Source organism: Loxodonta africana, chromosome 3 (genome assembly GCF_030014295.1).
Source record: "Loxodonta africana isolate mLoxAfr1 chromosome 3, mLoxAfr1.hap2, whole genome shotgun sequence".
Classification (NCBI taxonomy): domain Eukaryota; kingdom Metazoa; phylum Chordata; class Mammalia; order Proboscidea; family Elephantidae; genus Loxodonta; species Loxodonta africana.
Window position 1 is genome coordinate 184,879,538 of NC_087344.1, and position 27,666 is coordinate 184,907,203.

At 48.0% G+C, this 27,666-nt stretch overlaps 3 protein-coding genes across 3 annotated transcripts; 1 reads left to right on the forward strand and 2 right to left on the reverse strand.

Annotated features, from left to right (window-relative positions):
• On the reverse strand, nt 1-1,104 carry S100A8 (S100 calcium binding protein A8). Its single transcript, XM_003415076.3, has 3 exons — nt 974-1,104; nt 339-501; nt 1-202 (listed from the first exon to the last, which is right to left on the reverse strand). The coding sequence occupies exons 2-3, from the start codon at nt 477-479 to the stop codon at nt 74-76; spliced, it is 270 nt and encodes an 89-aa protein (XP_003415124.1). The 5' UTR covers nt 480-501; nt 974-1,104; the 3' UTR covers nt 1-73.
• Nucleotides 1,105-8,102: 6,998 nt separating this feature from the next.
• Nucleotides 8,103-12,567, reverse strand: LOC104846337 (protein S100-A15A-like). Its single transcript, XM_010594996.1, has 3 exons — nt 12,536-12,567; nt 10,430-10,622; nt 8,103-8,279 (listed from the first exon to the last, which is right to left on the reverse strand). Exons 1-3 carry the CDS (start codon nt 12,565-12,567, stop codon nt 8,103-8,105), a joined length of 402 nt encoding a protein of 133 aa, XP_010593298.1.
• A 10,633-nt stretch (nt 12,568-23,200) lies between these two features.
• On the forward strand, nt 23,201-24,790 carry LOC100657658 (coatomer subunit zeta-2-like). Its single transcript, XM_064279988.1, has 2 exons — nt 23,201-23,209; nt 24,005-24,790. Exons 1-2 carry the CDS (start codon nt 23,201-23,203, stop codon nt 24,494-24,496), a joined length of 501 nt encoding a protein of 166 aa, XP_064136058.1. The 3' UTR covers nt 24,497-24,790.
• Nucleotides 24,791-27,666: the final 2,876 nt, after the last annotated feature.

The window sequence follows — 27,666 nt, forward strand, 5'->3', positions numbered from 1 at the left end:
GCTCAAGACACCAATTACTTTATTATTCTGCACATACACGTCCAGGGGCCCAGCCCCAGGGCCCAGTAGCCTGCTACTCTTTGTGGATATCTTCATGAGCTATCACGCCCATCTTTACTACCAGGATGAGGAACTCCTCGAAGTTAATGGCACTATCACTATTGACATCCAACTCTTTGAACCAGGCGTTTGCATCCTTTATCTGTCAGGATTGAGGAAAAAAGCAAGAGTGTAAAGATCTCAGCGAGAACTGAGTCACAAAGCCTAAAGCAAGGAGGGCCAAAGGCCCAGCATCATCATAGCCAGGTAGAGAACACGACCACACCTGCCCTCCTCACCCTCAAATAGCGGCGACCCTCCGTCTCTAACAGCTTCTGAAAGTCGTCCCTGTAGAGGGCATGGGCATTTCCCTTCAGCAGAGAGTACTTGTGGAAGACTTCAATGAGCGAGTCAATGGCTCTCTCCAGGTCGGTCAGCATGGTGCCCAAGGTTTTGCCTCACCTGGAAGAAGGAAGCCACATGCAGAATCCCAGGATGGGGATGATGCCTCTGCCCAGGGCAGAGTGAAGAGTGGTGGGGACACACAGATGGTTCATCCCCCATAGTAATGGTTTCACCTGTCCTGCACCATTCAAATAATTCATCCAGAGGATGACTTTGGCTATAATGGGATAGGGTGGGATGCATGTGTGAGAGGGGTAGGGTCCACACATGCACAGATATACACAATTGCCTGCCAGCTCTTCCAACACCCCCACCCTTGCCCAAGAAGGCCCAGCTTAGGAAACACGCATGCCTTCACCCACTGGAAAAGGGCTCAGAGGACCCCGCCCCAGCAGCCTCCTGCCTGTCTCCCTCTCCGCCAGAAGCCCCTGATCTTTGCTCCAGACCTCCCGGAACTTTCTTGCTTCTCCTTCAGAGACAGCTGCTCCACTCCCCCGAGCTTCCCCCATACTGTGACAATCCCACATACCAGGTCTCCCCGAAGCAGACTTGACAAAGGACATGCAGGGCTGAGCGCCAGCTCCCTTTTATAGCAGGTAGGCCAGCTCAGCCGCCCAGGCCTCGGGCCATTCAGAGGCAGCAGCTCCCTGCTACGGTTGCTACAAACCACCAGTTTCCCAACCAGGTGAATTTGGCAATAACTTCGAGAATGGGGATTTCTGACGGGGTGAGGGGGGAGGAAGAGTGGAAGGAGGAAGCTGTTTGCCGAGCAGTAGTTTGCCTGGCAGGAGAGACCAGGAAGAGACGTGGGGAGCACTCGTTTTCTGGGCTGCTGGCATCCACTGGCTTGGTACAGCCAGCACTCCCATTCCTGAGTCCTTTCCCCTGTTACTGATGCCGTGGCTATTACCAATCCCATGCATTTGAGGCCGTCTTTGCATCTCTAAGAGAGTCCTGGGTGATACAGTTAAGCACTCAACTACTAGCCTAAAGGTTGGTGGTTCAGACCCACCCAGAGGTGCATCAGAGGAAAGGCCTGGCAATCTGTTTCTGAAAGGTCATAGCCTGGAAAACCCTCTGGAGCCACTTCTACTCTGACACACACTGGGTGGCCATAAACAGGAATCAACTCGATGGCAGCTGGTTTGGTTTTTTGGTTATGCGCCTCTGAAACTGAATTGAAATTGAAGGCATCACTTTGAATGTTTATGTGTAAGCACATCCCTCCACGGTCTGTGAGAGAGTTTGAAAAGCATCCAAAGGCCCCCAAAAAGGTTAGGAGCACTTGCTCTACTGCTGGTCTTCAGCAATGAAAGGAATATTGCTATTATTGGTGTCGTTTTATGTGGGTAACTGGACTCTCTGGAGATGTATGTTGTTAAGGGCTAAATCAGTTGCTACTCTGCTGCCCACACCCCTCCAAAAATCTCCTGCTCTGTGAACCTGGGGGTGCACTAGGCTCCTGGGAGTCAAAGGCTGAGTGGGACCCCTCTGTGCTGGACAAGGCAATAAGCCACTGCACACCCTGCATAAACAGCAGCAGGGGCCCCAATCCCTCCTTGGGATGAGTATGGTGCCTTGGACCCCAGGAGGCTGGGCTGCAGAGAGGAACCTTCTCTATGGTGGAAGGGTTCCTTTGGAGAAAAGGAAGTGACTAATTCCCCCAGGATTTCAGGAGAAACAAGCCACCTCCCAACAAAATGCCACTCGGATTAACTGTCTCTCAGCACTGAAGTAGGTGATACATTTAATGTGTTACAAAGCCCTTCGGATCCATATTAATCTCAAAAGGGCCTGGAACTACGCCCATCAGGAAGGCAGAACACAGGACAAAGATCCAACAAGAATGTGACTCTGTTGGGGAAACCCCTCTTGTCTGGCCTTCCTCCATGTGTTCATCAAGCCTTTGCCCTGTGCTTCCTGAGGACCCAGGCCATTGTCGCCCCCTAGGGGAAGTAGATGGTATTAGCCTCTCTTTCCCTGTTTCCACAGCCCTTTGGGGTTTGTTACACCATTTCCTTACTTGTGTGATCTTGGGTAAATTACTTACCCTCTCTGTGCCTCAGTTATCTCGATTATTATAGAACCTCATAGTGTTTTTGTTAGGATTAATACTTGTTGTTAGTTGCAACTTGTCGACTCATAGTGACCCCATGTGATACACAGTAGAATTGTTCCATAGGGTTTTCTTAGCTGTAACCTTAAGGGAAGCTGATCACCAGGGCTTTTTTTCCGTGGTACCACTGGGTGGGTTTGAACTGCCAACCATTAGGTTAGCAATCAAGTACAAGCAGTTTGCACCACCTAGGGACACTTAAGGATTGTAAAAGCCAAACCCATTGCCTTAGGGTCGATTCTGACTCTAGTAACCCTACAGGACAGAATAGAACTGCCCCATAGGGTTTCCAAGGCTGTTAATCTTTACAGAAGCAGACTGCCACATCTTTCTTTCGCAGAGCAGCTAGGGCGTTGGAACCGTCAACCCTTCAGTTAGCTGCTGAGTGCTTAACCACTGCGTCACCAGGGCTCCTTCAAGGATTAAGAGTAAATGCAAAATATTTATGATTTGTGGACTTTTCTTAATGTGTGCTACACTTTAATAAAAAGTTCACACACAAAAATTTGTGAAGCACTTAGAGAGGCACATAGGAAGCACTGTGGAAGTGTATACCATGAGTCCTGGCCCGATTCCCCAGCTGCTCTGTAAGCCCCCTCGAGGGCTCAGGTTGTGGATCATTCCTTTCTGCCTTCCCAGGACCCAGCACAGAGCCTGGCATACACAATAACAGCAACAAGAGCAACAAGTAACAGCATGATAACCATAAAAATAATAGCTCTTATTTATTATTGGTCATTCACCTTGTGCCAGGAACGGCTCTAAGTCCTTTTCTTACATCCAGTCATTTGATTCTGGCAACAATCCCATGAGGTATGCACTGTTATAATTCCCATTCTACAGGCAGTGAAACTGAGGCCCATAGAGAGATACACGACATTGGTTGCATTGAACAATATAGGTGATTTATGATGTGATGCATCATAATCTACTTCCTGCCATTGCTAGGAAGGCCTCTTCTATCTGTAAAGTCTTACTCATCCATCCTGATCAGTCCAGGTGCTATCTGCTCCACGCCCATCCCTGATCTTCCGTCTCCACCCCATCTAAACCAAAAAAAAAAACCAAACCCACTGCTGTTGAGTTGATTCCGACTCATAGCGACCCTATAGGACAGAGTAGAACTGCCCCATAGAGTTTCCAAGGAGCACCTGGTGGACTTGAACAGCCGACTTTTTGGTTAGCAGCTGTAGCACTTAACCACTGCGCCACCAGGGTTTCCCACCCCTATCTAGATGAAGTTAATCCCTCTCTGCTCGGTGCTCCCCAAATCCTTATCTGCCATACTGTGATTCCTCTGCCAGTTTTCTGTCTCTTCCTTGGTCCTAGGAGCCCCATTAGAGAAGAGGCTGTATTTATTTTTCACCCCTAGTGTCTGACGCAGAGTAGGGGCTCAATTAGTATTTACAGACGGAATAAATGAATGCAAAATTGAATTTTTGGCTTATCCTTTATCCAAAACAGAAATTACCTTTATTACGTTAAAACCAAAAAAACCAAACCCATTGCCATTGAGTCGATTCTGACTCGTTGAGATCCCATGTGCTACAAGGTAGAACTGTTCCATAGGGTTTGCTTGGCTGTAATTTTTATGGAGGTAGATCACCAGGCCTTTCTTCCACAGCACTGCTGGGTGGGCTCAACTGCCAACCCTTAGGTTAGTAGTTCAGTGCAAATTGTATGTGCCAGCCAGGGACCTTTTATCACCCAAGTCATCTTAGATCATTTTTGGAATAAGGTTGAATATAAATGAGTAAACCAAATACAGCCTAAGATCCTTGGCAAGAGGTTGTTGAAGCTCTGCTTGACCATTTGCAGTGGCAAGAGAGAGAGCTGTCCTGACATACAACGTGACAAGTTTTCAGCCAATGGTCAAGCACTTAGTACGTACCTATCAGCCACCAGGCACTATCCTATAGGACCTGGTTTAACAACATCTTACCCGAAAACAACGTATCATAGTTTCAAAGTGTTCTGACATCCCTTAACTCATTTGATACTCCCAACAACTGTGTGAAGAGGACATTACAGGTACGATTATCCCTGTTTGACAGATGAGGAAACTGAGGCCCAGGGAGTTGCTCAAGGTCTGTGGGTATATGTCCTGCTTTGTCTTGACAGTTTAGGTGCCAAAAAGAACACATTAGAACAAGCAAGGTGGCTTTTCTAAGACTCTTCTTAGGATTTCTCACCATTCTGAGATCAAGCTTATGCTAACTAACCTCTGATGATGAAGTTGATGGAGGTGTCATCCCAGACCCCTGATGCCTTAGGGAGGTGCCTCCCTTGAGCCCATTCCTCTGGGAACTGTCCTGGTGGATGTAGCTTTCTTTGTCTAGGTAGTAAGGAACCAGGCCCCAGGTTCAGCAAGGGAGACTTAGGTAGACGTGAGTAAGGACTTCTTCCCAGCATCCTGTGCTTGTCAGTGGGGCAACATGAGCAGAGAGATCATGAAACACTGCCACCTCCCCCATGAGATGCTCCCCCTGGGCAGACAGCCTGGAGGGCTTCAGGAACACAGGAGCCAGGCTAAGCTGACCTCTCAGAATATAGGTATCAGGAATTGGGTAAGCAGATGGGGAGAAAAGCAGAGAATGCAATCAGACTGACAGACATGGGGCAACCCAGGGGAGCTGGAACCTGGTCATATTTACAGGAAACATCTCAATTCTGGGGTGCGTGTCCCAATAGGCCTGAGCAGGCCCATCCCCAAGGCTGAGGAAATGAAGACAGAGCAAGCAGAGCCGGTGGAGAAACCCCCAGGAGGGGCAAGAGGAAGGCAGAGGGCTCAGACTGGGCAGCCCTTGTTTGTGTGGAACCAAGCAGTTTTCAGGTGAGACAGGCAGGAAAAAATCTCTGGATGATGAAGCTCCCCTGGGCCTCGAGGAAGATGGCCTGAGTAACCCCATCAACTGTCTGTAGGTCTCTAGATGGGACAAACTGCCCCATGGAGGAAGCACGGAGCTGGGTCTTAGCGTTCCAATCTTGCAGGACCCCATTCTTGCATTCCTTCCTTTTCGAGCACTTGCTGAGCATAGACTGAGGGCCAGACACTGGGCCAGGGGCAGGGATGCAGAGATGGACAAGACAAGGTCCCTGCCTCAGTGGAGGAAAAAACAAAACCAAACACCAGTTGCTGTCGAGTCTACTCCAACTCATGACAACCCCATGGGTGCAGACTAGAACTGCTCCATAAGGTTTTTGTGTTTGTGGTCTTTCGGAAGCAGATCACCAGGACTTTCTTCCGAAGTGCCTTTGGGTGGACCCAAACTGCCAACCTTTCAGTTAGTAGCCCAGCTCTTAGCCACTGGCACCTTAGGGATGGATAGAGAACAGTAAAGAGGCAACTGCAGTGTGGCAGGACATGGACCTCAGTAGGGGAAGTTCAGACATAGTGGAAGCTCACAGGAAGGACCAGAGGGAAATGGGTGCAGACATTTGCCCAGAAGAGGCAATGGCCCAGCTGGTCCTGAAGGGCAAGCCCTGGCAGAATTGACAGGTATGGAAGCGGAGGCAGGGGGCAGTCCAGGCCCAGGGAGCAGCACCTGCAGAACTCGGCTTCAGAACTGGGCCACTCAGGAGCCAGCATCTCCTGGGCTAAGCCCTTAGGAAGTTGCTTACTTGGTTTGGCACACAGACCTAGTTTGAGGGAGTGAACCAAATCAAGTCCCTTAAATGACTACCCCAATCATCTGAACAGGTGGGCAGGAGAGATGATCTCCCATCATTCTTTTAAATGTCACAGTAAGCTCAGGACGTCAGTTCCCAGGCCCATCCTCAGAAAAGAAAGCCCACCAAGGTGGGGCCCAACCAAAACACCAGTTGCCTTGGAGTTGACTCCAATTCATGGTGACCCCAAGCGTATCAGAGCAGAACTGTGCTCCACAGGGTTTTCAGCGGCTGATTTTTTGGAAGCAGATCGCTAGTCCTTTCTTCTGGGACACCTCTGGGTAGACTCAAACCTCCAACCTTTCAGTGAGTAGCCAAGCACATCAACTGTTTGCACCACCCAGGGTCCCCCAACAGCTCCTAAAGGCAGAGGAGACCCTTCGAGAGAAATTGTCCATCTGTTTTTTGGGCTTCCATGGAGAGAGAGACAACACAGAGACAGGGAAGGGGCAGGTCTCAGGAAGGGTCAGGAACCATGGGAGGACTTGGACCAGTGAGTCATGAATTGCCGTGAGCATTTCTTACTAAGAAAACCCAGACCCCACCCTTGTCTCCTCCAGGAAGCCTTCCCTAACTGACAGTCTCTCACAGTCCACTTGCCCTACCCATGCCCTCTTCCCCACAGCAGGTGTTTACTGTTCTGCCAAGCTGGATTGTCAGCTTTTGACTCGCTCAGCATGCACAAAACCAGACTTGTCATCTTCATTGAATACTGGCTCCCCGACCTGATCTGCGTGTCAGTTACAGGCATCATCTTGCCTGTCATCGAGGCCTGAAACCTCAGCCTCATTCTGGGTCTCCCCATTCCTCAGCCTCCACCTGCAGTCACTGAGGTCCAGGGTCTCTTGTGTCCACTCCCTCCTTACCACCCCTGCAGCCACTTATGCAGCCCAGCCTCATTGCCTCCTGCCCAAGCTGCGGCAAGACGCTCCTAATGGGTCTCCCGGTCTCCAGCCTCTGCCCTGTCTCATCTCCCCTTGGTGCCCCCAGCTTGTTCTGAAAGCACAGCTTTGGTCACATGACCTCCCTCCTGCTGCTTAAACAATCACTGGGCATCCCATTACCTGAAGAATAAAGTCTGAATTTCAACGTTCAGCATCCAAGGATTCCCAGAGTCTGGTCCGAACTCATCATTCTAAATTTATTCTGTAGGATTCTCCATGGACACTAACTTCCAACCAAACTATTTATTGTCCTAGGATATACCATATAAATTCCTACTAATACCATTCCCTCAGCTTGAAATGAACTCTCCCCATCCCCTGCCTTCCCATCTTGGCCTGTTCCCAGGCCCAGGCACTCCATCTTTTGTGTAGATTCCTTAGTGTTCTCCCTCAGAGCAGGGAGACCTTCAAGCAGGGAGCCACGTTGAGTGCTCCACTGCCCTAGGGGCTCCCATCCAATCATGTATGTGGAATGAGTGATGAATGATCCAATACACCCTAGTGTGGCCTAGATTCCTTCACGGAGAGCCATCTCCCCAAGAGAAGAGACTCCTCCTTCCCAGGCAGAAAACTGAGGCTGGGGGCTGTCTCCCACTCAGACTGGGAACTCCCTGGAGGCAGGGACTGTCTTCCCCACTCAGACTGGGAGCTCTCTGGAGGCAGGGGCTGTCTCCCCCGCAGACTGGGAGCTCCCAGGAGGCAGAGGCTTTGTCTCCCACCCAGAATGGATGTTCCACAGAGTGGGACAGAGAAGGGATAAAACCTCCTTCTGGGTCACAGAGAATGCCTAGAACCATGAATTGACTATTATCCATAAGTATTCATGAAATTGCTTTATTCTTCTCCCACACAGCTGTCCCCGCCCACAGACTCATACTTACATGTACACACATAGGTGCACACGCAGCAGAGTGAGGGCTGGGCCCCCTCTAGTAAAGGCCGTGCTGGGTGCAGCAGTGGGCGCAGAGCTGCCGGTGGTACTGCAGGTGGTAGTCTTTCGCCAGCTTGCCTAGGATGTAGAGGAACTCTTCAAAGCAGATCTGGTTGTCCTTGTTCTTGTCTGCTGCCCGGAACAACTCTGAGATGTAGTACAGCTGTTTCCAGCCCTGAGGATCGGGGCAGAGGTCAACACCACCCAAGCATGCACCCACCTACCAGGGCTCCCCACCACCTGCTGAGATGAGGGTGGGGACAAGTGTGGCATGGCCCTGCCTGCAGGGGCTTGCAGGAAAACAACTCCACACCCAAACAATCTTGGCAAGGACGCCACAGGCTGAAAATTAGACAGAGACAAAGATGTGTAGATGCTCCGATACGTGGACCTGAAGCTGCACGGTTATAACCTGGGCACCGTTGACAGTCCCTATGCTGGGCAGCCTGATGAGTCCAGGCCCCTTCACATCCACCATCAGTAGTTGTTGAGCTTGTCTGCCCAGCCTGACTGCAAGCTCCCTGATCAGATGCGTCCTGGAGGCAGTGGATAAGCCCCCTCCTTCTCTCCTGGTGCTCCCCGAGGGCAAAGTCAGGCATGCCCATCTCTGCACACCCAGCAACAAGCAGGGGTGTAGACACTGCATGCTACGACATCTGTGGGGATTAGTGATGGCTTGCACACTCTGCTATGCCACTCAGGGAGGTGCAGGATGAGTGAAAGGGCAAAGTCACGAGGCCCGGAGCTGTCCAGGGTATCCTAGAGAAGGAAGGAGGTGGCCTTGTTCTGGCCCGGGGGGGTGGCATAGGAGAGGGTAGGAAGCATTTGAGGTGGAAGAGACAGCATGGAGGGCAGGGCACAGGCTGAGATGAGATGAGCACTGGGGACACTAGGCAGTGGCTGGAGAAGCATGCCTCAGCAGGATGTGGCTGGTGGGTGTGAAGAACCCAGCGTGGAGCCCTAGGAAAGCATCCAGAGGAAGGAGTATCTGGGAGCAACAGCAGCGAGCTGGGGAGTGCCCCTCATCCTTGAGGGCAAGCTTGCACCACTCTTCCTATCTCCCCACCTCCGCCATCTACTGTTCCTATAATTTTACCACCTCCACAAAGCTGGTTAACCAGAAAAGAGCTGGAGGCTTCCCACCTTGGGCAGGCTGAACCCAGCTGCCCTCACCTCAGCCCACCTTTGCGGTCTTCCTATCTGTCTGCTCTGTGCCAAGATGTCAGGACCCTAGAACCCTGTACCAGGGTGGGACAGCCCCATAAGTGGTAGCGCCTGGGAGATCCTGGCACAGCCCCACCATATGGGCAGTTTGGCTCTGGGAAAAAAAAAAGGTTCCCCTAGAAACAGGGGACCAAGCCTGATAACCTCCCACTGAATTCCCTCCCCTCTCCACAACCCTCAGATTTACACTCCAATGAACTGAGGGCAGGCTGTCTTTTCTGACTGGTTCTCCAAAATCAGGCGGGGGGAGATGGGAAGTGACCAAGGGAAGGCCTTCTCCTGGAACATAATGACCTTGAAGTCTGGGGAACAGACTTGCAGTCCTCTTGAGATGACACAGTCCAGAGACCCCCCCAGGCATGGGACAGAGGGCGGAGGGCATGCCCCAGAGACACTTCTCCCAAGGGCCCCGCAGTCCTCAAGGAGCCTGGTAATCACAGGGCTGGGCCTAACAACAGAGATAGCAGGGCCTGAGGAGACCTGGGCCTGGGTTCCCACGGCTGGTCTAAAAGACTCAATGAGCTCTTCAGACGGGAGGTGGAAGAGGAATGTTGCCTTTCCAACCCCCACCTACACCCTACTCCCACCCTGGTCTAGAGGTACAGCTGCAGCCTAAGTCAGCCCTCATCCCCAGGCACAGGGGGCAGGTGGGCCAGGTTTGTGGTAGACCCAGGAGAAGGGGCTAGAGCACAAAGGGCTCTGTGAGATGGGGGCGGGGAGGTGGGGCAGGATCACAGACCCAGTGGACTGTGGGCAGAAGGCAAGTTTAGGGTTTGTACTAAGGATACAGGATGAGCAGAGGACTAAACAGGTTTGAGGTTAGGATTTAGTTTCGGGGATTAGCTGCGGTTGAACTGGAGTGGGGCCAGGCAGGGAGGTTCAGGGAAAGAATAGAAATAAAGCCAGTTGGGCCCATCCCCCTCCTCTGGCCACAGACCCTGCCCTCCCCTCTTCTGAGTTGAAAATGCTCATGGGAGATGGCTCCTGGTACCTCACAACGTCACCACTCACTTCCAATCCCTAATAGCCAACCCTACATGTGTCCCCTGCCCCATGTCCAGGCCCTCTTCTCACCTCTACCCTGACCCAAACCCCGCTCACCAAGCTCTCCATGAAGTGCGGCAGGTTGTCCATGAGCAGAGCCCTCAGCTCCTCCAGGGACAGGGTCTCCTTATCCCCTTCCCGTGCCGCATACTGGTGGTAGCAGTGAATGATTTGGAAGAGAGATTCCTCCACTGGCGTGCCTGTGAAGGTGGCTGGGCCCAGGTCAGGGGCAGCGGGCAGCTCTGGAGATCTGGGGGTGGAGCAACTGGGGGCAGGGGAGAATCTGGGAGGAGGACAGAGCAGCACCTGGTCTGGGCCAGCCCACAGCAGTATGATCACATTCTCCAGAATCTTCTGCCCTCTTTCTTGCCCATATTCCTACACCTTGTCTCAGGTCCCCTCCCTGCCCTCAGTCTGGCTCCTTCCAAATTGGCTGAAAGTCCTTGACCTGCAAGAAGCCTTTCTGCTAAAGCTCAGGGCTGAGCTATGTGTCTTCGCTCAGATTGGAGCCTTCCTGAGGACAAAAGCTGTGCCCTTCTCCCCTCCAACCTCACTCTTAGTTCACCAAAACCAAGCCCGTTGCTATCGAGTTGATGCCAGCTCAAGGAGACCCCATGCATTACAGAAAATAAACTCCTCCATAGAGTTTTCCTGGCTGTAATCTTCACAGAAGCAGATAGCTAGGCCTTTCTTCCTCAGTGCCACTAAGGTGGCTTAAGCTGCCAACCTTTAGGCTAGTAGTCAAGCTCAAACCGTTTGTACCGCCCATGGACCTTTTTACTATTAGTTCAGGAGTTACCTAAAGCAAGAATGAGGAGATACTAAAGACTCTTGTAATCAACACGGCCTTTACATTGTTTCCCAATGGAAATATTTTAAGACCCCTTGTAGAAGGCAGGTTTCGCACTACTATAAACTATCTTATACCACAAATGGACTGTTAAAATAATTACAGGAGTGCCTGGTGGATTAGAACTGCTGACCTTTTGGTTAGCAGGGGTAGTTCTTAACCACTACGCAGCCAAAGTTCCCTAAAATAATAATTATACTACCCGGAAACCCCAGCCCTGGTCATGGAGGATGAAGATGTTTTCTTTCTCAACCGAATGTGCCTACAACACAGGGATTCTCGTCTTTGCTCCTACCTTGCAGGGAGGCCCTGTCTGGTGTCTGTTTCAGCATCTATAATAGGAGTCCACACAAAGCCAGTGCGGCACCTGCAGTCCTAAGAGCCCATTATCCACACCTGGGTTGGCCAGCAGCTGGACACTTGGCAGGCAGAGGCCCACAGCCTGTCCTGGTCGCCCTGCAGCTCCCATCCCAGTGCTCTACGTACCCCAGCTCCTGATGGCCGTGACTGCTCTCTCCCCACACCCCGCGGAGACCTCTGTCTTCAGGGGCGGCAGTACCCTGCTAGATCAACCAACAGGCTTTCCAGAATTCTGGGCAGATAAGAATCACAACCACCACTGCTTCCAGCTGCTTCTCCTGCCTATGGAGCTGGCCGGACACTGAGCTAAGCACTCTGTATGCATTATCCCATTTCAGCCTCGCAGTGACCAGGTGTCACCACCCCCATTTTCCTGAGGAGAAGATGAAACCCAGAGAGGTTAAGCAAGTTTCATAAGATCACATAAATTATCCACTTGGGATTGGATTCAAACCAAAATCTTTAAGAATAACCCCAAAAATATAATTCAGGGTCCAAAACCCCTTTGGAAAAAGGCCTGGTGATCTACTTCTGAATATCGTCCAGTGAAAACCCTACGGATCACAACGATCTGATTGGCAACCAATTATGGGAATGGCACAGGACAGGGCTGCATTTCATTCCATTGTATATAGGGTCGCCAATAGTAGGGGCCGACTCACTCCATGAGTCAGGGCTGACTTGGTGGTACCTAACAACAGGAAACCCCTTTGGGGACCACAGTTGTGCTTTGGGGGCATTCATCTACACTGCACACATTCTCTTAAACAGGTAAATTGTGCACCTCTGCTTTCTTGAACCTGTACAGACCCAAGACAGCCCTCCCCCATCCCCATGATTCTCTTGAAAGGGACACTAACCTGTTGCTTCTTGGGCAGGGGAGCTGTGCACCCACAGTCCTGGCCTGTGGCTTCTCCTGGAGATTCCCCAGTGCTCAAGCAGGAGTCCGCTACGTGCACAGGGGCCCCACCACCGAGCCCCACATCCTGCCCTTACCCAGTGCTGGATGCTCACAGGTTCTTCAACAGCAAGACGGAGCCTTAATCACATTCCCAAAAAGACATCACATGATATTTTCTTCCTAGGATTAACTCAGCCAGTTTCAGGGACCCACCTTCCCTCCGAGCCTCATCTGAAGCATCTAAGAATCACAAAGCTCATGTTATCTGTCTGCCTGCCTGGAGGAGCTCAGCCTCCTAGCTTCTGGGCTTGGATGGAGCCCAATATACAGCTTAAACACATCTTCCTTGGATGTCCTCCTGCAATTAGTGAACCCCCAAACTCCACAGCAAGGAAGGACATTCATTCACTCACTCATTCATTCATTCACTCACTCATCCATTCATTCATACCACAAATACTTCTCAAGTATCCACAGGGTGCCAGGCCCTCTGCCAGGCAATATGAGTATGCCACGGGGTCAGCTCACGGGGTGGGGACACTGTTACGACGCACAGTGAACATGACTGACTTAGTGGCACAAACCTGGGACTCCGGTGTCCAGGAAAGAACATCTTCTGCCTGAAGAGTTGAAGAAGACTTCCTTAAAACCCCAAACCCATTGCCATCTAATCTATTCCGATTCATAGCAACACCACAGGACAGAATAGAACTGTTCCATAGGGTTTCCAAGGCTGTAAATCTTTACTAATGCAGACTTCCACATCTTTCTCCCTTGGAGTGACTGGTTTGATCAAACCGCCGACCTTTCGGTTAGAAGCTGAGTGCTTAACCACTGTGCAACCAGGGCTTCTTTAAGACTTTCTTAGGGAGGTGATATGTGAGTTGGCACCTGAAGAAAAGTTTTGAGTTGCAAGGAAGAGAGTGGAGGACCATGTGTTCCAGGCACAGGAAATGGCAGGGGCAAAGGTATGGGTATGTGTGAGAAGGTGACTGCTTGGGAAATGAAATAAACGGGGTGGGGGGGTGAGGGGGGTGCAGGTAACAGGTGAAGGGCTCTGTATGCCAAGCTAGAGATAGAACTTTATTCTGTGCAGAAGCGAAGCTAAGAGAGGAGATAAATGGCTGGGTGATAGATGGGAGGTGAATGGGAAGTGGCAGGACCAGCTTTGTTTATCAGGTAATGATCAACAGCAATGTGGAAGTGATTTTACTCTAAAGGGGACCAGAAGCGTAGGCTTGACAAGCCTACAGGTGAACTCCCCTGCCCCATCTCACCCTACCACAAGCCTTCTCTCAGCACACTCTTCCTACCTCTCCTTAACCAGTTAATCAGTTGCCATGGAGTCCATTCAGATTCAGTGGTGACCCCCATGGGTGTCAGAGTAGAGCTGTGCTCCTTTGCGTTTTCAGAGGCCGATTTTTCAGAAGTACATTGCCGGGACTTTCTTCCAAAGTGCCTCTGGGTAGACACACACCTCCAACCTTTTGGTTAACAATCGCACACCTTAACTGTTGCACCACTCAGTGACTCCCTGTCCCCATGCATCCACCCTGGGAAGGACCACATGGGTTTATGAGTGAATCTCCAGAAGCGGGTGTCAAAAGACAAGTAATCAAACTGGAGAATGTGGCTGTCCAGGTGTTCCTGAAGGCTTGAGAAAAACTAAGCAGCTAATAAAGCCAACATTTTTTCCGGTTTCTGGAATAAGCCTTCACCTACCAAACATAACGGTCTCAACAAGCCAGTGTCTCATCACTACACTGTTATGTTTCAAACTAAAAAGATGGTTGGAGTTTCTAAAAAGAAAAGCTATTTGACAATGTCAAGCTAGAGCCACAGAGAATTTTACTAAATACCTTTGATTCAGCCATCATTCCCCTGGTAATTCATCCCAAAAAAGTAATTCAACAGATGTTAAAAGCAATAATCAGGAAAATGTTCACCACTGCAATATCTACACACAATAAAAACGAAACCTTGAAACCGTTTAATGAACAAATGACTCACCTTCAGCCAGTTGCTGGATAACAATTTGTTGCTCAAGAGAAGCTCCATGTTATGGCCTTGGGGAAGGGCAGATTGCATCCCTCTTCACCCTGCCCTTTGTTCAACATGGGACAAAAACGAAACCCACGCAAGGCCAATGCACAGTGGTGTCTCTTTCCACAGCTGGGCTATAGCTGCACTCTTCCCTGCACACTTCCTTAATCAGTGCGAGTGAGGGCATAGTGATCATTTGTTTGCATGTATCAAAACTTTTTTTATTAACACTTAATAGACCATAGATAAGTGGTAACTTTGGTAAGACAGTACACACAATATTGGGGAAGCTAGCACAGCCTGTACAAGGCAAGGACATGGTAGCTCCATAGACACCTCCAAACTCCCTGAGGGACCAAACTGCTGGGCTGATAGCTGTGGGGACCATGGTCTCAGGGAACATCTAGCTCAATTGACATAACATAGTTTATAAAGAAAATGTTCTACTTTCTACTTTGGTGAGCATGGCTGGGGTCTTAAAAGACTGTGAGCAGCCATCTAGGATACTCCACTGGTCTGACACCTTTGGGAGCAAAGAAGAATGAAGAAAACTAAGGACACAAGGGAAAGATTAGTCCAAAGGACTAATGGACCACATCTACCATGGGCAACCAGATGGTGCCTGCTACCACCACTGGCTGCTCAGACATGGATCACAATAGAGAATCCCAGACAGAGCTGGAGAAAAATGTAGAACAAAATTCTAACTCAAAAAGAAAGACCAGACTTGCTGGCCTAACGAAGACAGGAGAAGCCCTGAGACTATGGCCTCCAGACTCCCTTTCAGCTCAGTAATGAAGTTACTCCTGAGGTTCACCTTCAGCCAAAGATTGAACAGGCCCATGGAACAAAACGAGGCTAAGGCGGCACACCAGCCCTTGGGCAGGGACTGGAAGGCAGGAGGGAACAGGAAAGCTGGTAATAGGGAATCCAGGATTGAGAAGGGAAACTGTTGACATGTCATTGGGTTGTTAAGCAATGTCATACAACCATGTGTATACTATCTGTTTGATGAGAAACTAGTTTGTTCTGTAAACCTACATCTAAAGTACAATTAAAAAAACCTATTGATCCATTATTGGTAGATATTTAAATTATTTTTAGTTTACACATTTCCATGTCAATTCTTCCTTAATATTGCTATTTCTTAAGAATTTTGCCATGAGTAAAGCCCTTGCTAGTTGCTGGGGAGACACGGGGACAGAAATGAATTGAATAACATACTACCTTCCAAAGCTCATAATCTGGAGGCGGAGACAGACATCTCAACAAAGCTTCAAAGTAGTGTACTTAGTAAAGAACTGCAAACTTGATGCCAAACATGCACCACCACTGTGGCCTAAGCAGGGTCCTGAATACATACACATTCCAGCCTTTCCAGTTGTGCAGACCAGTCACAGAAGGCGACATCTTGTGGCAGTCAAAGGCCACTGCAGTAAAGGACAAGCCCTGGTTAGATTGAGGAAGTTGTTCTGACTCATGGAGACCCCACACACAACAGAATGAAATGTTGCCCAGGCTTGTGCCTTCTTCACTATCCTTGGTATGCTCAAGTCCATTGTTGCAGCCACTGTGTATTTTTAATGCCTTCCAACCTAGGGGGTTCATCTTTCAGCACTATGTTGGGTCATGTTCTGTTGTGATCCATAGGGACTTCACTGGCCAGTTTGCAGAAGTAGACCATCAGACCTTTCTTCCCAGCCTGTCCCAGTCTGAAAGCTCTGCTGAAACCTGTCCACCATGGGTGACCCTGCTGGTACTTGAAATACTGGTGGCACAGCTTCCAACATCAAAGCAACAGGCAAGCTACCACAGTAGGACAGACTGACTCATGGTAGTAAGGAAGGAGACATCTGCAACTGGCCCTGATGACCCCAGGGTTTTAGACAACTCAAAGCCCTCAAAAAAATAATATTAGACTTCTAGTTAAGAGGCCATTGAGGGAGGATAGAGCAATTACTTAAACTGATTTTTAAAATAAAAATTTTTTTTGTAAATTAGAAGAAATATGACCACTTTGATACCCAAGATGGTGAATCAGGTCATACTGGTTAAATATGAGGCTTCATTGCAGATTTTTGCCAATTCTCATCAGTTTATATCTACTTTCTACTTTACAGACCTAGTTTATCTTTAGAATCAAGAGCAAACCGATACCCTAGTTCACGACCTTAACAATATATCTGAAACGCAAGATGGGCTATGCTTGAAGGGGGTTACCAGATGCGTGAGAATCCGTACCAGGGAGGATTGGGATGAAAGAGAAACACCACATGGTATTATTAAGTTTTCTGGGCAACTTAATCTCTTTGCTGTACAGAAAGTTAGAGCAGAATTAGAATATAAAGAGTACCTAAGAGGCTTCTACAGGGCCAGGAGGACTCCTGGAGGCTGAGAGAATAACTAAAGTATTGAGTGCTTCCTCTAAGCTGAGCATTATTCCATGAACATCCATTCGTGTCCTCTTTATAACAATTGCTGACAAGGAACCCAAGGAACAAGCACATTAAGCAACATGCCCAAGGTGACACAGCAAGTAAACACAGAGGCATATTTCAAACCCCGACTGTCTGGCTCCACAGCATTTGTTCTTAACCACTACATTACCTTACTCCTGAATAACAGGGTATCCAGGTTAGGCAAGACCAGGGGAAGAGTTCTGTATTTAGAAAAACAGCAAGTACAAAGGTGTTCAGGTAAGAGCCAGTCCGGTGTGTTCAAAGGACAAAAAGAAAAGCAGTGTGGCTACAATGGCATAAATGAAGGGTAGAGTGATAAAAAAAAAAAAAAATGTTTTTTTTTTTTTTTTTTTTTTTTTTTTATAGGAGGTGACATATGAGAGGTAGACAGAGGCTAGACCAAGGAGGACTTTGCAAATTTGGAGTTTACCCTAAGTGGGATGGGAAGCCACTAAAAGATTTTAAACAAGGGGTATGACATGTTCATGGACTGGGAGACATTGCTATTGTAGAGATGGCAATTCTTTCAAATTTATCTATAGGTTCAGTGCAATTCCCATCAAAATCCAAGCAGGCATTTTTTTTTTTTTTAGAAATTGACAAGCGAAATCTAAAAAGTACGTGGAAATGCAAAAGGCTAAGAATAACCAATGGAGTCCTGGGGTGGCACAAACAATTAAGCACTCAACTACTAGCCCAGAAGTGCCTCAGAAGACAGGCCTGGTGATCTGCTTCCGAAAAATCATAGCTTTGAAAATCCTATGGAGTATAGTTCTATTCTGTAACACATGGGGTCACCACGAGTCAGAGACGAATACTTAAGATAGTCATGAAGGAGAAAAGAGTTGGTGAATCTACAGTACTAGATAGTAAGACACTGTAATAACAACAGTAACTAAGACACTAAGGGCTAGTTCAGTAGCCCACTGCTGTCAAGTCAATTTCCACTCATAGCAACTTTATGGGACAGAGTAGAACTGCCCCATAGGGTTTCCAAGGAGCAGCTTGTGGATTCAAACTGCTGGCCTTTTGGTTAGCAGCTGAGCAGTTAACCACTGCACCACCAGGGCTTAAATAGACCAACAGAACTAAATGGAGCATTGAGAAAAAGATATGTGCACACATGGTATGTGTTTTATGACAAAATCGTTACTGCTAAGTAGTAGTAGAGAAGGACAAGCTCTTCAACAAATTTTGCTCAATCAAATACTCACATGAAAAAACAAACTTGACCTCAGAAGCATGCAAAAATAAATTCCAAGTGGATTGTATCTAAATGTGAAAGTAAAGTAATACAGCTTCTATAACACAAGAAAATATCCTGGAGACTTTAGGGTTTTTTAGGGTAGGCTAAGCTTTCTTAAATAGGACAAAAAAGATTACTGACTTAAGAGGGGATTCTGAGAGTGACAAGTAGTGCACAGAACTATCCAGGCAAGTCCCTAACTCCAGAGTCCCTCTGGGATTCCAGATTCTCTGTCACACCAGTGCCTGTAGCATCATCCCTTCTGGTGGACTTTCCCTGCTCCAGTCCCAATCAGACCCCACTCACAAAGATAACCAGGTAGTCGAGAAAATGATCATTCTTTAGACTTTTCCTATCTCCCGTTTTCAGGCTCCTCTTTGATATGTTTGTGAAACAGGGCAGCCATGTCCTCAATGTCCTCCTCAGACACAGTGTAACTGATCTCTGCTGTCCTCAGGCTATGACTGATGAAGTAACAACCTGAGTTTATTTTCCAAGTTGAAAGTCTGCAAAAAAAAAAAAAAGAATGAGAGATGAGGGTTGTGAACAGCTTGAGAATGGAGTGAAGGTTAAAAAAGGACTTATTTTTCTTTTGATCCAGATGGCTTGATAGGAAGCTCCCTAAGGAAGCAGGGGGTGAGGTGAGAGGCTCAGGCCTAGGACTGTGAAACTCAGGAGAAGATCAAGTGGTCAACGGCAGTGCTGCCTGATAAGTAAAGGGTGTGGCAGGGCTGCCACTGCATGGGTTTAGGAGCTCCTGGTTCTGTGTACAGGGCAGCAGGGGTGGATGAGGATTGGCCATAGAGACAAGAGCGACATACCCGGTGACCAGAACCTGCTAATCATTGCCCACCTTCCTCTCCACTGCTTCAACCTAGCATCCATCACCCACTAAATCAGGAGCTCAAGTCTGCAGTCTTCAGTGGAAAAAGCCAGCTCTGTCAGAACAGAACCAGAATCCTGGGGGACATTGCCTCCCAACTCAGAGGATGGGCAATGATTTTATGTTAATGGGGAAAGAACAACTCAGAAAAGGAGGGTGAGAATGGTTGCACAACTCGAAGAATGTAATCAATGTCACTGAATTATACATGTAGAAATTGTTGAATTGCTGTATATTCTGCTGTGTATATTCTCAACAACAAAAATAAAATGAATTATATATATGTGTCTATCTACCTATCTACCTATCCACCTATCCAGTCTATCCGTCTATCCATTTATCGGTCTATCGGTCTATCCATCTATCCATCTATCCGCCTGTCTGTCTGTCTATCTGTCTGTCTATCTATCATCTCTCTCTCTATCACCTATCTATCTATCAAGAGTGGGTATAAAGACATATTACTTTTGCTACACTTCCCCAGGCCAGGTGGGGTAGGGAAGATCAGGAACACGGTTTCCTCCCTAAGAGCAAATGGGCAGCACCCTCAGTTCTTCATGTCTCAAAAGTTTCCTGAGTTACCCTGAGAGTCCCAGAATGAAGCTGTGCATCTGTTGGCTGCCAGACAAAATTTCACACAGTGATATAGGGATTTGAGGGTTACACTCTCTATTGTACTAGCCAAGCTGTGGCTCTTTTTAATTACTAGGGAGAGCTGAGGTCTGATCTGCAGTATTAGCACAAATCCTTGCCCAACTGTTACGATTTGTTTCCAGCCAGATCCCAGCAGGGAGGCTGTTTAGGCCAGTGGTTTTCAAAGTATGCTATTGGGGCCCTTTGGCAGAATCATCTGGCTCAACCCAAGACTTCATTATCCAAAGTCTTTAAGGGCGAGGGCTGTTGTTGTTAGCTGCCATCTAGTCAGCCCCACATTCAGGGTGACCCCATGAACAATGGAATGAGATGCTTCCCAGTCCTGCACCATCCCCATGATTGGTTGCAGATTGGGCCATTATGATCCATAGGATTTTTACTTGCCTGTTTGGTTTCATAATAACACATAAGCCTCCACCACCTGTCTGGTGGCTGTACATCAGGTGCATTGGCCAGCAATTGAGCTCAGGACTCCCACATGGAAGGGGAAAAGAGAATTCTACCACTGAACCACCAGTGCCCTCTAAGGGTGAGACCTAGGAACCTGTATTTAACAACCTCCATTGGAATTGACTTGAAGGCACCCAACAACACCACCATAGGACAATTTAGCCGGGAAAGGCTGGTTTAGACAATGAGCTCCCTGGGGAAGGGACCAGGCTCATTAGGAAACTATTTGGCTCTGACAGGACTCAGGGTCTATACTTGATGCTGTAAAGACTACAACAGAAAGAGAAGCACTGACCTTCTCTTCAAGGAGGAAGCAGACGTACAGCTGGGTGCTCACTGGGTCTTTCCAGCCTCGTCTCAGCCTCCCTCTTCCAAGCACAGTGAACATGCCTTGCTTTCTATGACTCCATGGATTTGCCCACACTGGTCCCTGCACCAGGAATTCACATCTCCTTCTCTGCTTTGTTTTTTTTTTTTCTCTGCTTGGGAAAGTCTTACTCATTCTTTAAGATACAATTCAAAAGTCACCTCCACAACAAAGTTTGTGTGGAAATCACCTCTTTAACTGTCTATATACATTCAAGCAATGAGCTTCCTGAAGGTTTGCACTTGCTCTTATTGATATTTGAGCCTGAGCACCAGAAGCCATAGCTGCAATGAAATAGACACTCCCACCGTGGGTTCTTTTACAGCACCAAACAAAAAAAACTCAAACTATTGCCACCCAGTAGGGTTTCCAAGGCTGTAATATTTATGGAAGCAGATTGCCACATCTTTCTACTGTGGAGTGACTGGTGGGTTGGAACCAACAACATTTCGGTTGGCAGCCGAGTGCTTTTAACCACCGCCCACTGGGAATTCTAGCTGAATCTAGTCTGGGTGACCCAGGATGAGACTCTTACCTCCTCCTGTAGCATTGTCTCATTTGTCAAAGGGAGAAAATAATTCACTGCATAGGATGCTCATGAGATTCACATGCAGTACTGGAGAAAGCAGTGCTGCATAAATGTAAGGGGAAAGATGGCAATATTGAGAGATTTAGAGCTGATGGGTTAGCTTGGAGCCAGGTCAGCTGGAAGAGCAAATTGGAAGCAGCAAGAGAAAGCCCAACAAGGAGTTGGCAGGTGCACTGAACTGAGAATGAGCAACTTGATCCTAACAAACTGTGTGACCTCTCGCAGGTATTCCCTGGGACTCTGTTTCTTCATCCATAAAGTGGTTATTAAATCCTGTGTCGTGGGAGAGTGTGCCAATATCAGCTAACTCTCCCTATCCAGCTTTATATTCTACTCCCCTTAATCCGGCACCCTCAGGGTTCACTCTTGGACACACCCTTCTGGTTCCTCCTGTTGTCCTCTGTAGGCAGGTGTTGGCTGTAAGAGATGCTGATACAGAGCTGGGTGCCCTGGTTGAAACAGGAATGACAGGATCTTGGAGTAGCAGAGTCCAGGTGACAGCTCTTAATCATCAGAAGCCAGGTGCAGAAAATACCATAGCAGGCATCGAAGTCAATGGCCTTGAAGATGGAGTAAGGGACCACAGGCCAAGGAATGTAGGTAACCTGGCTGACAGGGATCTAATAAAACTTGGTGTTCCTAGGAACAAGACAGATAGGCAGCCAACAAAGGTACTGCTTAATATCCAAAAAAAAAACAAAAACAAAAAACCAAACCCAGTGCTGTCGAGTTGATTCCGACTCATAGTGACCCTATAGGATAGAGTAGAACTGTCCCATAGAGTTTCCAAGGAGCGCCTGGTGGATTTGAACTGCCGACCCTTTGGCTAGCAGCTGTAGCACTTAACCACTATACCACCAGGGTTTCTCTGCTTAATATATATAATCAAAAAATTCCAAGAATGAATGGGCAGAATATGTATATACATGTGCCCATCACCCAGCTTCTATCAGTGTTGGATACTAATAGGTCACATCTGCTTCCTTGCTCCTAAGAAGCGCCAGGCCCAGGGATGCCTAGAGAGTTATACCTGTCCCTGGAGGTGGCCAGTAGCCAGTGACTAACTGACACAGGGTACAGAGGTGGGACAGCACTGTGGTTCCATTCAAGCCCCAGAGTTTCTTATAGAATGAGACTGCAGATAGACCTCAGCTGAAGCCACATCTTTACCTGGCTCGATGATCTTCCCATTTCAAGATCCTTAACTTAATCACATTTGCCAAGTTCCATCTGCCATGTGTTATGGATAGAATTGTGTCCCCCCAAAAGATATATTAAAGTCTTAACTTTTGGTACCTAAGAACATAACTTTATTTGGAAATAGGATTTTTGATGATTTTATCAGTTAACAGGAGGCCATACCAGAATATTGTGGGTCTTGGTCCAATCATAGTGGTCGCTATGAGTCAGAGCCATACTGGGGTTAGTCCAGTCATAGTGGTGTCCTCATAAAAGAAGAGAAGCCACAAGAAGAGACAGAGAGAAAAAGGCCATGTGACCACAGGTTTATGCTGCAGCTGTAAGCCAGGGAATGCCTGGGGCTACCAGAAGACTGGGGATACTTGAAAGGCTCTTCCCCTAAAGCCTTCAGAAAGAACATGGCCTCTGAAAAACCTAAATTTGGATGACTAGCCTCCAAGACGGTAAGATAGTACTTTTCTATTGTTTAAAACAACCCAATTTGTAGTACTTGGCTACAGGCAGCCCTAGAAAACCAGCACACCATGTAAGGTAACTAACATACTCAAAGGTTCTAAGGATTAGGATGTAAACATTTTTGGAAGACGTTATTCAGCCTACCACACTGACCTAATACCCTGCACTCACCCCACATAAGTACTTGCAGTGAGATTGAGATGGAGAATGTTTCCAAGTGTCTAATTTCTCTATGAAGGAGGAGGGTGGCCAGAAGGTTGGTGTCAGAATGGAATCAGAAAGGAAGAGAATCTTCTGGCAGCATGACATGAGCCTCAAGGATAGGAGAAGGTTATGGAGATATGAGGATTAACGGAAAAATGATCTAAAAATGGCACTGGTAATGGAGGCAAGTGCTGACCCTTCCCCATGGCCAGAAGGGTTTGCAGGGCCTAAAACCAGGAACCCCCAGAGAAGAGGCCCCAAGAGGATGGGTGTTTTCTGGTGAGGCTCAGCTACTATTTCATTTTCTTCCTGCATCTTCAGTGCCTAGCCCAGTCCTGGCTCAGAGTTGAGCATCACTGTCTTCTCCCTGCCCCTTCATCTGGTGCATGAATGTTAGCCCCCTGGCCCATTAATGGTCCATTAATGACCACCCCGAAAGTATTGACCTGAATGAACCACACTTGCTACCAGTTTCATAAGTGTTGTCAGGATTCCCCCATTAGACTAGGAACTGACTAATTTTCCTTTGCACTCCCAGTTCCTAGCTGGGTGCCTGGCATTTAGAAAGCCATATTTGAGAGCAAAATTATGATGTCTGCTCACACTGACCCAAACACACATGCACAAGAGCAAGGGTGCAGTGGCAGGGACCAGGCCCCAGCATAAGGGTCTAGTGCTTAGGCCACTGCTGCCCCCTCCTACTCATGAAAGTGGCACAGACAGTAAGTGCCCACCTGGTCCCTGGCTAGGACTAGTTCTAGTTTACACTCTGATCAACACTCCCTAACCTATGTATAACACCTGGCTTCAGGATATGGGAAGCAGAAGTGTTACTCTGTGGGAAACCCCAGGTTTTGCTCCACACAACTTGTCACAGGCAATAAACAAGAGGTGGAGATGGGAGATCAGAAAGGTGTCTTTATTTTGTTGCAAAAGGAAAGGAACAGAGCCCGCAGGGCCTCGGTTGCAGGAACCTTCCCTCTACACCATCAAGGCTGTTTTCATCCTGGATAATGATGGGCGCCGGCTGCTAGCCAAGTATTATGACGACACACTCCCCTCCACGAAGGAGCAGATGGTCTTTGAGAAAAATGTCTTCAACAAGACCAGCCGGACCGACAGCGAGATTGCATTTTTTGGGGGCATGACCATTGTCTTGTATGTGGTGGGCTCATCCCATGAGAATGAGCTGATGCTCATGGCTGTTCTCACTTGCCTGTTTGAGTCTCTGAACCACATGTTAAGGAAGAATGTGGAGAAGCGCTGGCTGCTGGAAAACACGGACGGAGCCTTCCTGGTGCTGGATGAAATTGTGGATGGCGGCGTGATTCTAGAGAGTGACCCCCAGCAAGTGATCCAGAAAGTGAATTTTTGGGCAGATGATGGTGGCTTGACAGAACAGAGAGTGGCCCAGGTTCTTCAGTCTGCCAAGGAACAAATTAGATGGTCATTACTGAAATGAAGGCTGTGGATGTAAGGCTCCCTACCCCTGGAAAATTTCCCCAATCCTGGAAAAAGTCCAAAGACCCCAGAGGACAGGAGAAACTCCTCTGCGTCCCCAGACTCCTCCTGGAACTGACTTCTGAGGTCTCTGCCAGGAACTCTAAAATGCAAAGGTTTGGCCCCAGCACTGAGTCATCCCTTCCCATGCCCTGGCCTGCCCACTGGGGCATGAGAACCAGTTGAGCTGCTTTAACTCAGACCTTAGGCATTCCTGGCCCCAGAACCCTAATAAACCTACTTTTGTTTGCTGGCAAAAAAAAAAAAAAGGAAAGGAACAGTCAGGGCTAGTGCGCCTCCAAGACTGCTTGATAAAGGCTAGCGGACAAGCTACTTTTATAGGGCTGACAAAGAGATCGTGTAACTCACATTAACAACATTCTTGGTCTTATTACGTAGGCGCAGTGGGGGCTATGTGCGATTACATAGGTTGCATGTTCAAAAAATGGAGGCTAAATTCCACATAGGAAAGGAGAAGTTAATATGCATGAGCCACTTACTGCTCTGTAGGTCACCAAGAGGGCATGAGACCAGACAAGACTGGTTCTAAACTGTTTTTTTTAGCTCTCAGTGAGGCAGACAGTTCTTGGAAGAGGAAAACATCAGATGCTTAACAAAAGGGCTCTAGCATGGCCTTCTGTAATTCCTTCCTCTTCTTTTTGGGCATTGGTCATTCAGGACCAATGTCCATTCTGAACTATAGCTCGGCTTAGAATTCTTTACCATATTCTCTGGAAGGGGGCAAATATCGGACATAGTCTTGAACAGTTGGCCTTTTTAACCAGGACATGCAGGCAGGGATATATCACATGCAACAGCAGGAACATATACCTATGATTATTATTAAACGGTGCAGAAAATATCAAAAGAAGATGGAAGGGGAGGCGGGGCCAAGATGGCTGACTAGGTAGAAGCTACCTCGGATCCCTCTTGCAACAAAGACTCCGAAAAACAAGTGAATTGATCACATACATGACAATCTACGAACCCTGACCTTCAAACACAGATCTAAAGAGTTGACCTGAGTGACAGAGACTGAGAACGAACAACCACGGGGAAGCAGCAACTGTTTTCAGAGCCTGAAGCCAGTGTCCCAGTCAGGAAACACTGGCGCCGGGCTTTGGACTGGGCGCAGGGGAGCTGAGCAGGGCATCCTGAGACGGCGCAAACATGGGACGCAGCTCTAGCCCCCTGAACTGACCTCAGGGGAAGCTCAGCCAGTGCACTCAGGCAGCACAGCAACACAGCTGACAGGAGGAGAAGTCACCGGGAGGCAGCGACTGGTTTTGGAGCCGGGAGTGCGGTGTCCCAGCCGGGGAACCCTGGCACTGGGCTTTGGACTGGGAGCGGAGGAACTAACCGCGGCTTCTGAGACAGCTCAAGCACGGGATGCAGGCCTGACCCTCGGGGGCAATCTCTACTCAGCCAGCACACACAGTCGACGTGCCCCTCGGGAACCTCAGACAAAACAGTCATCCCAAGCAAGATAAGTAACTTTGTCTATGTTCCGGGGTGCTACTCTCTCCTATCTATCTGAACCCTCCCCTCCCCTTCCCAGGTGCTTCATTAACATTGGAATTTCCTGAGCCAGAGAATGAACTGTGCTGCGGTTTTTCTTTCTTTCTTTCTTTCTTTTTTTGGTCTTTTCCTAACCCATTCTCCTGGCCTGAGAGAAGCAGCTATAAAAAACCCAGGGACCAAAAATCCTTCCCTAATTGCACTAAAAACACAGAACCAGCTCCAGCCAAGCACGTGTGATCCACAGTCTTGGGCTTTCATCCCTACAGGGAACAAGGTGGCTATTATAATGCAAAGGCAATTCTGATAGGGATCTGACTGTAATTGTTTTAGCAGATTACTGGAAAGACAAGTTTCCCAGGTCTGATATCTCTGCGAATTCGACAGAGACCTCACTGACCCACAACAGGGAACTGAGGGCTGACGCTCCACCCAAACCACCTAACCTCCTGCCATAGGGGTCTGAGGATAGTGACACCTACCAATCTGTAGAGGTACCTGCACTGGGGGCCTAAGGTACAGCTGCAGAGCCCACCCACCAAAGTGCTTTAGGAATAGAGACACACCTACCTCACTGGCACTTGGGGGAAGCCTGTCAGCATCCTTCCCCCCCCTAGAGTGTAAACCCCTGCTGCTACTAGAATCTGGTGCACACAACTATCACCACTATTTCTATAGGTGGATAGGTGACAATCTTTACCACACACTTGATGACCCAAAATCAGATTCTACACAAGAATAGTGAATGGACTATCTGGTAACAGCCCAAACCAGCTGGTAATAGGACATAAGTGATTCCAAGGCTACAACAATCAAGACAGCACAATCTAGTAGCCCATCTATGTATATTGAAAGAAAACAAAACAAGATTAGACTCAGTGAGCAAACATAGAATAAATCACTACAATATCTTAGTGATGGCTTGGAGACAGCAGTCGATATCAAACCACATAAAGAAGCAGACCATGATTGCTTCTACAACTCCCCAAACTAAAGAATCAAAATCTTTTCCAAATGAAGATACAATCCTGGAATTGCCAGATGCAGAATATAAAAAACTAATTTACAGAATGCTTCAAGACATCAGGGATGACCTCAGAAGTGAAAAAAGGCAATCTACAGGAAAAGCCAAGGAACACACTGATAAAGCAGTTGAAGAACTCAAAAAGATCATTCAAAAACATAGTGGAAAAACTTATAAGTTGCAAGAATCCATAGAGAGACAGCATTCATAAATCCAAAAGATTAACAATAAAATGACAGAATTAGACAATGCAATAGGAAGTCAGAGGAGCAGACTTGAGCAGTTGGAATGCAGAGTGGGAGATCCGGAGGACCAGGGAATTGACAACAATATAGCTGAAAAAAAAATCAGATAAAAGAATTTAAAAAAATGAAGAAACCCTAAGAATCATGTGGGACTCTATCAAGAAGAACAACTTGCGTGTGATTGGAGTCCCAGAACAGGGAGGGATGACAGAAAACACAGAGAGAATAGTTGAAGATCTGTTGGCAGAAAACTTCCCTGACATCATGAAAGATGAAAGGATATCTATCCAAGATGCTCATCGAACCCCACTTAAGATTGATCCAAAAAGAAAATCACCAAGACAT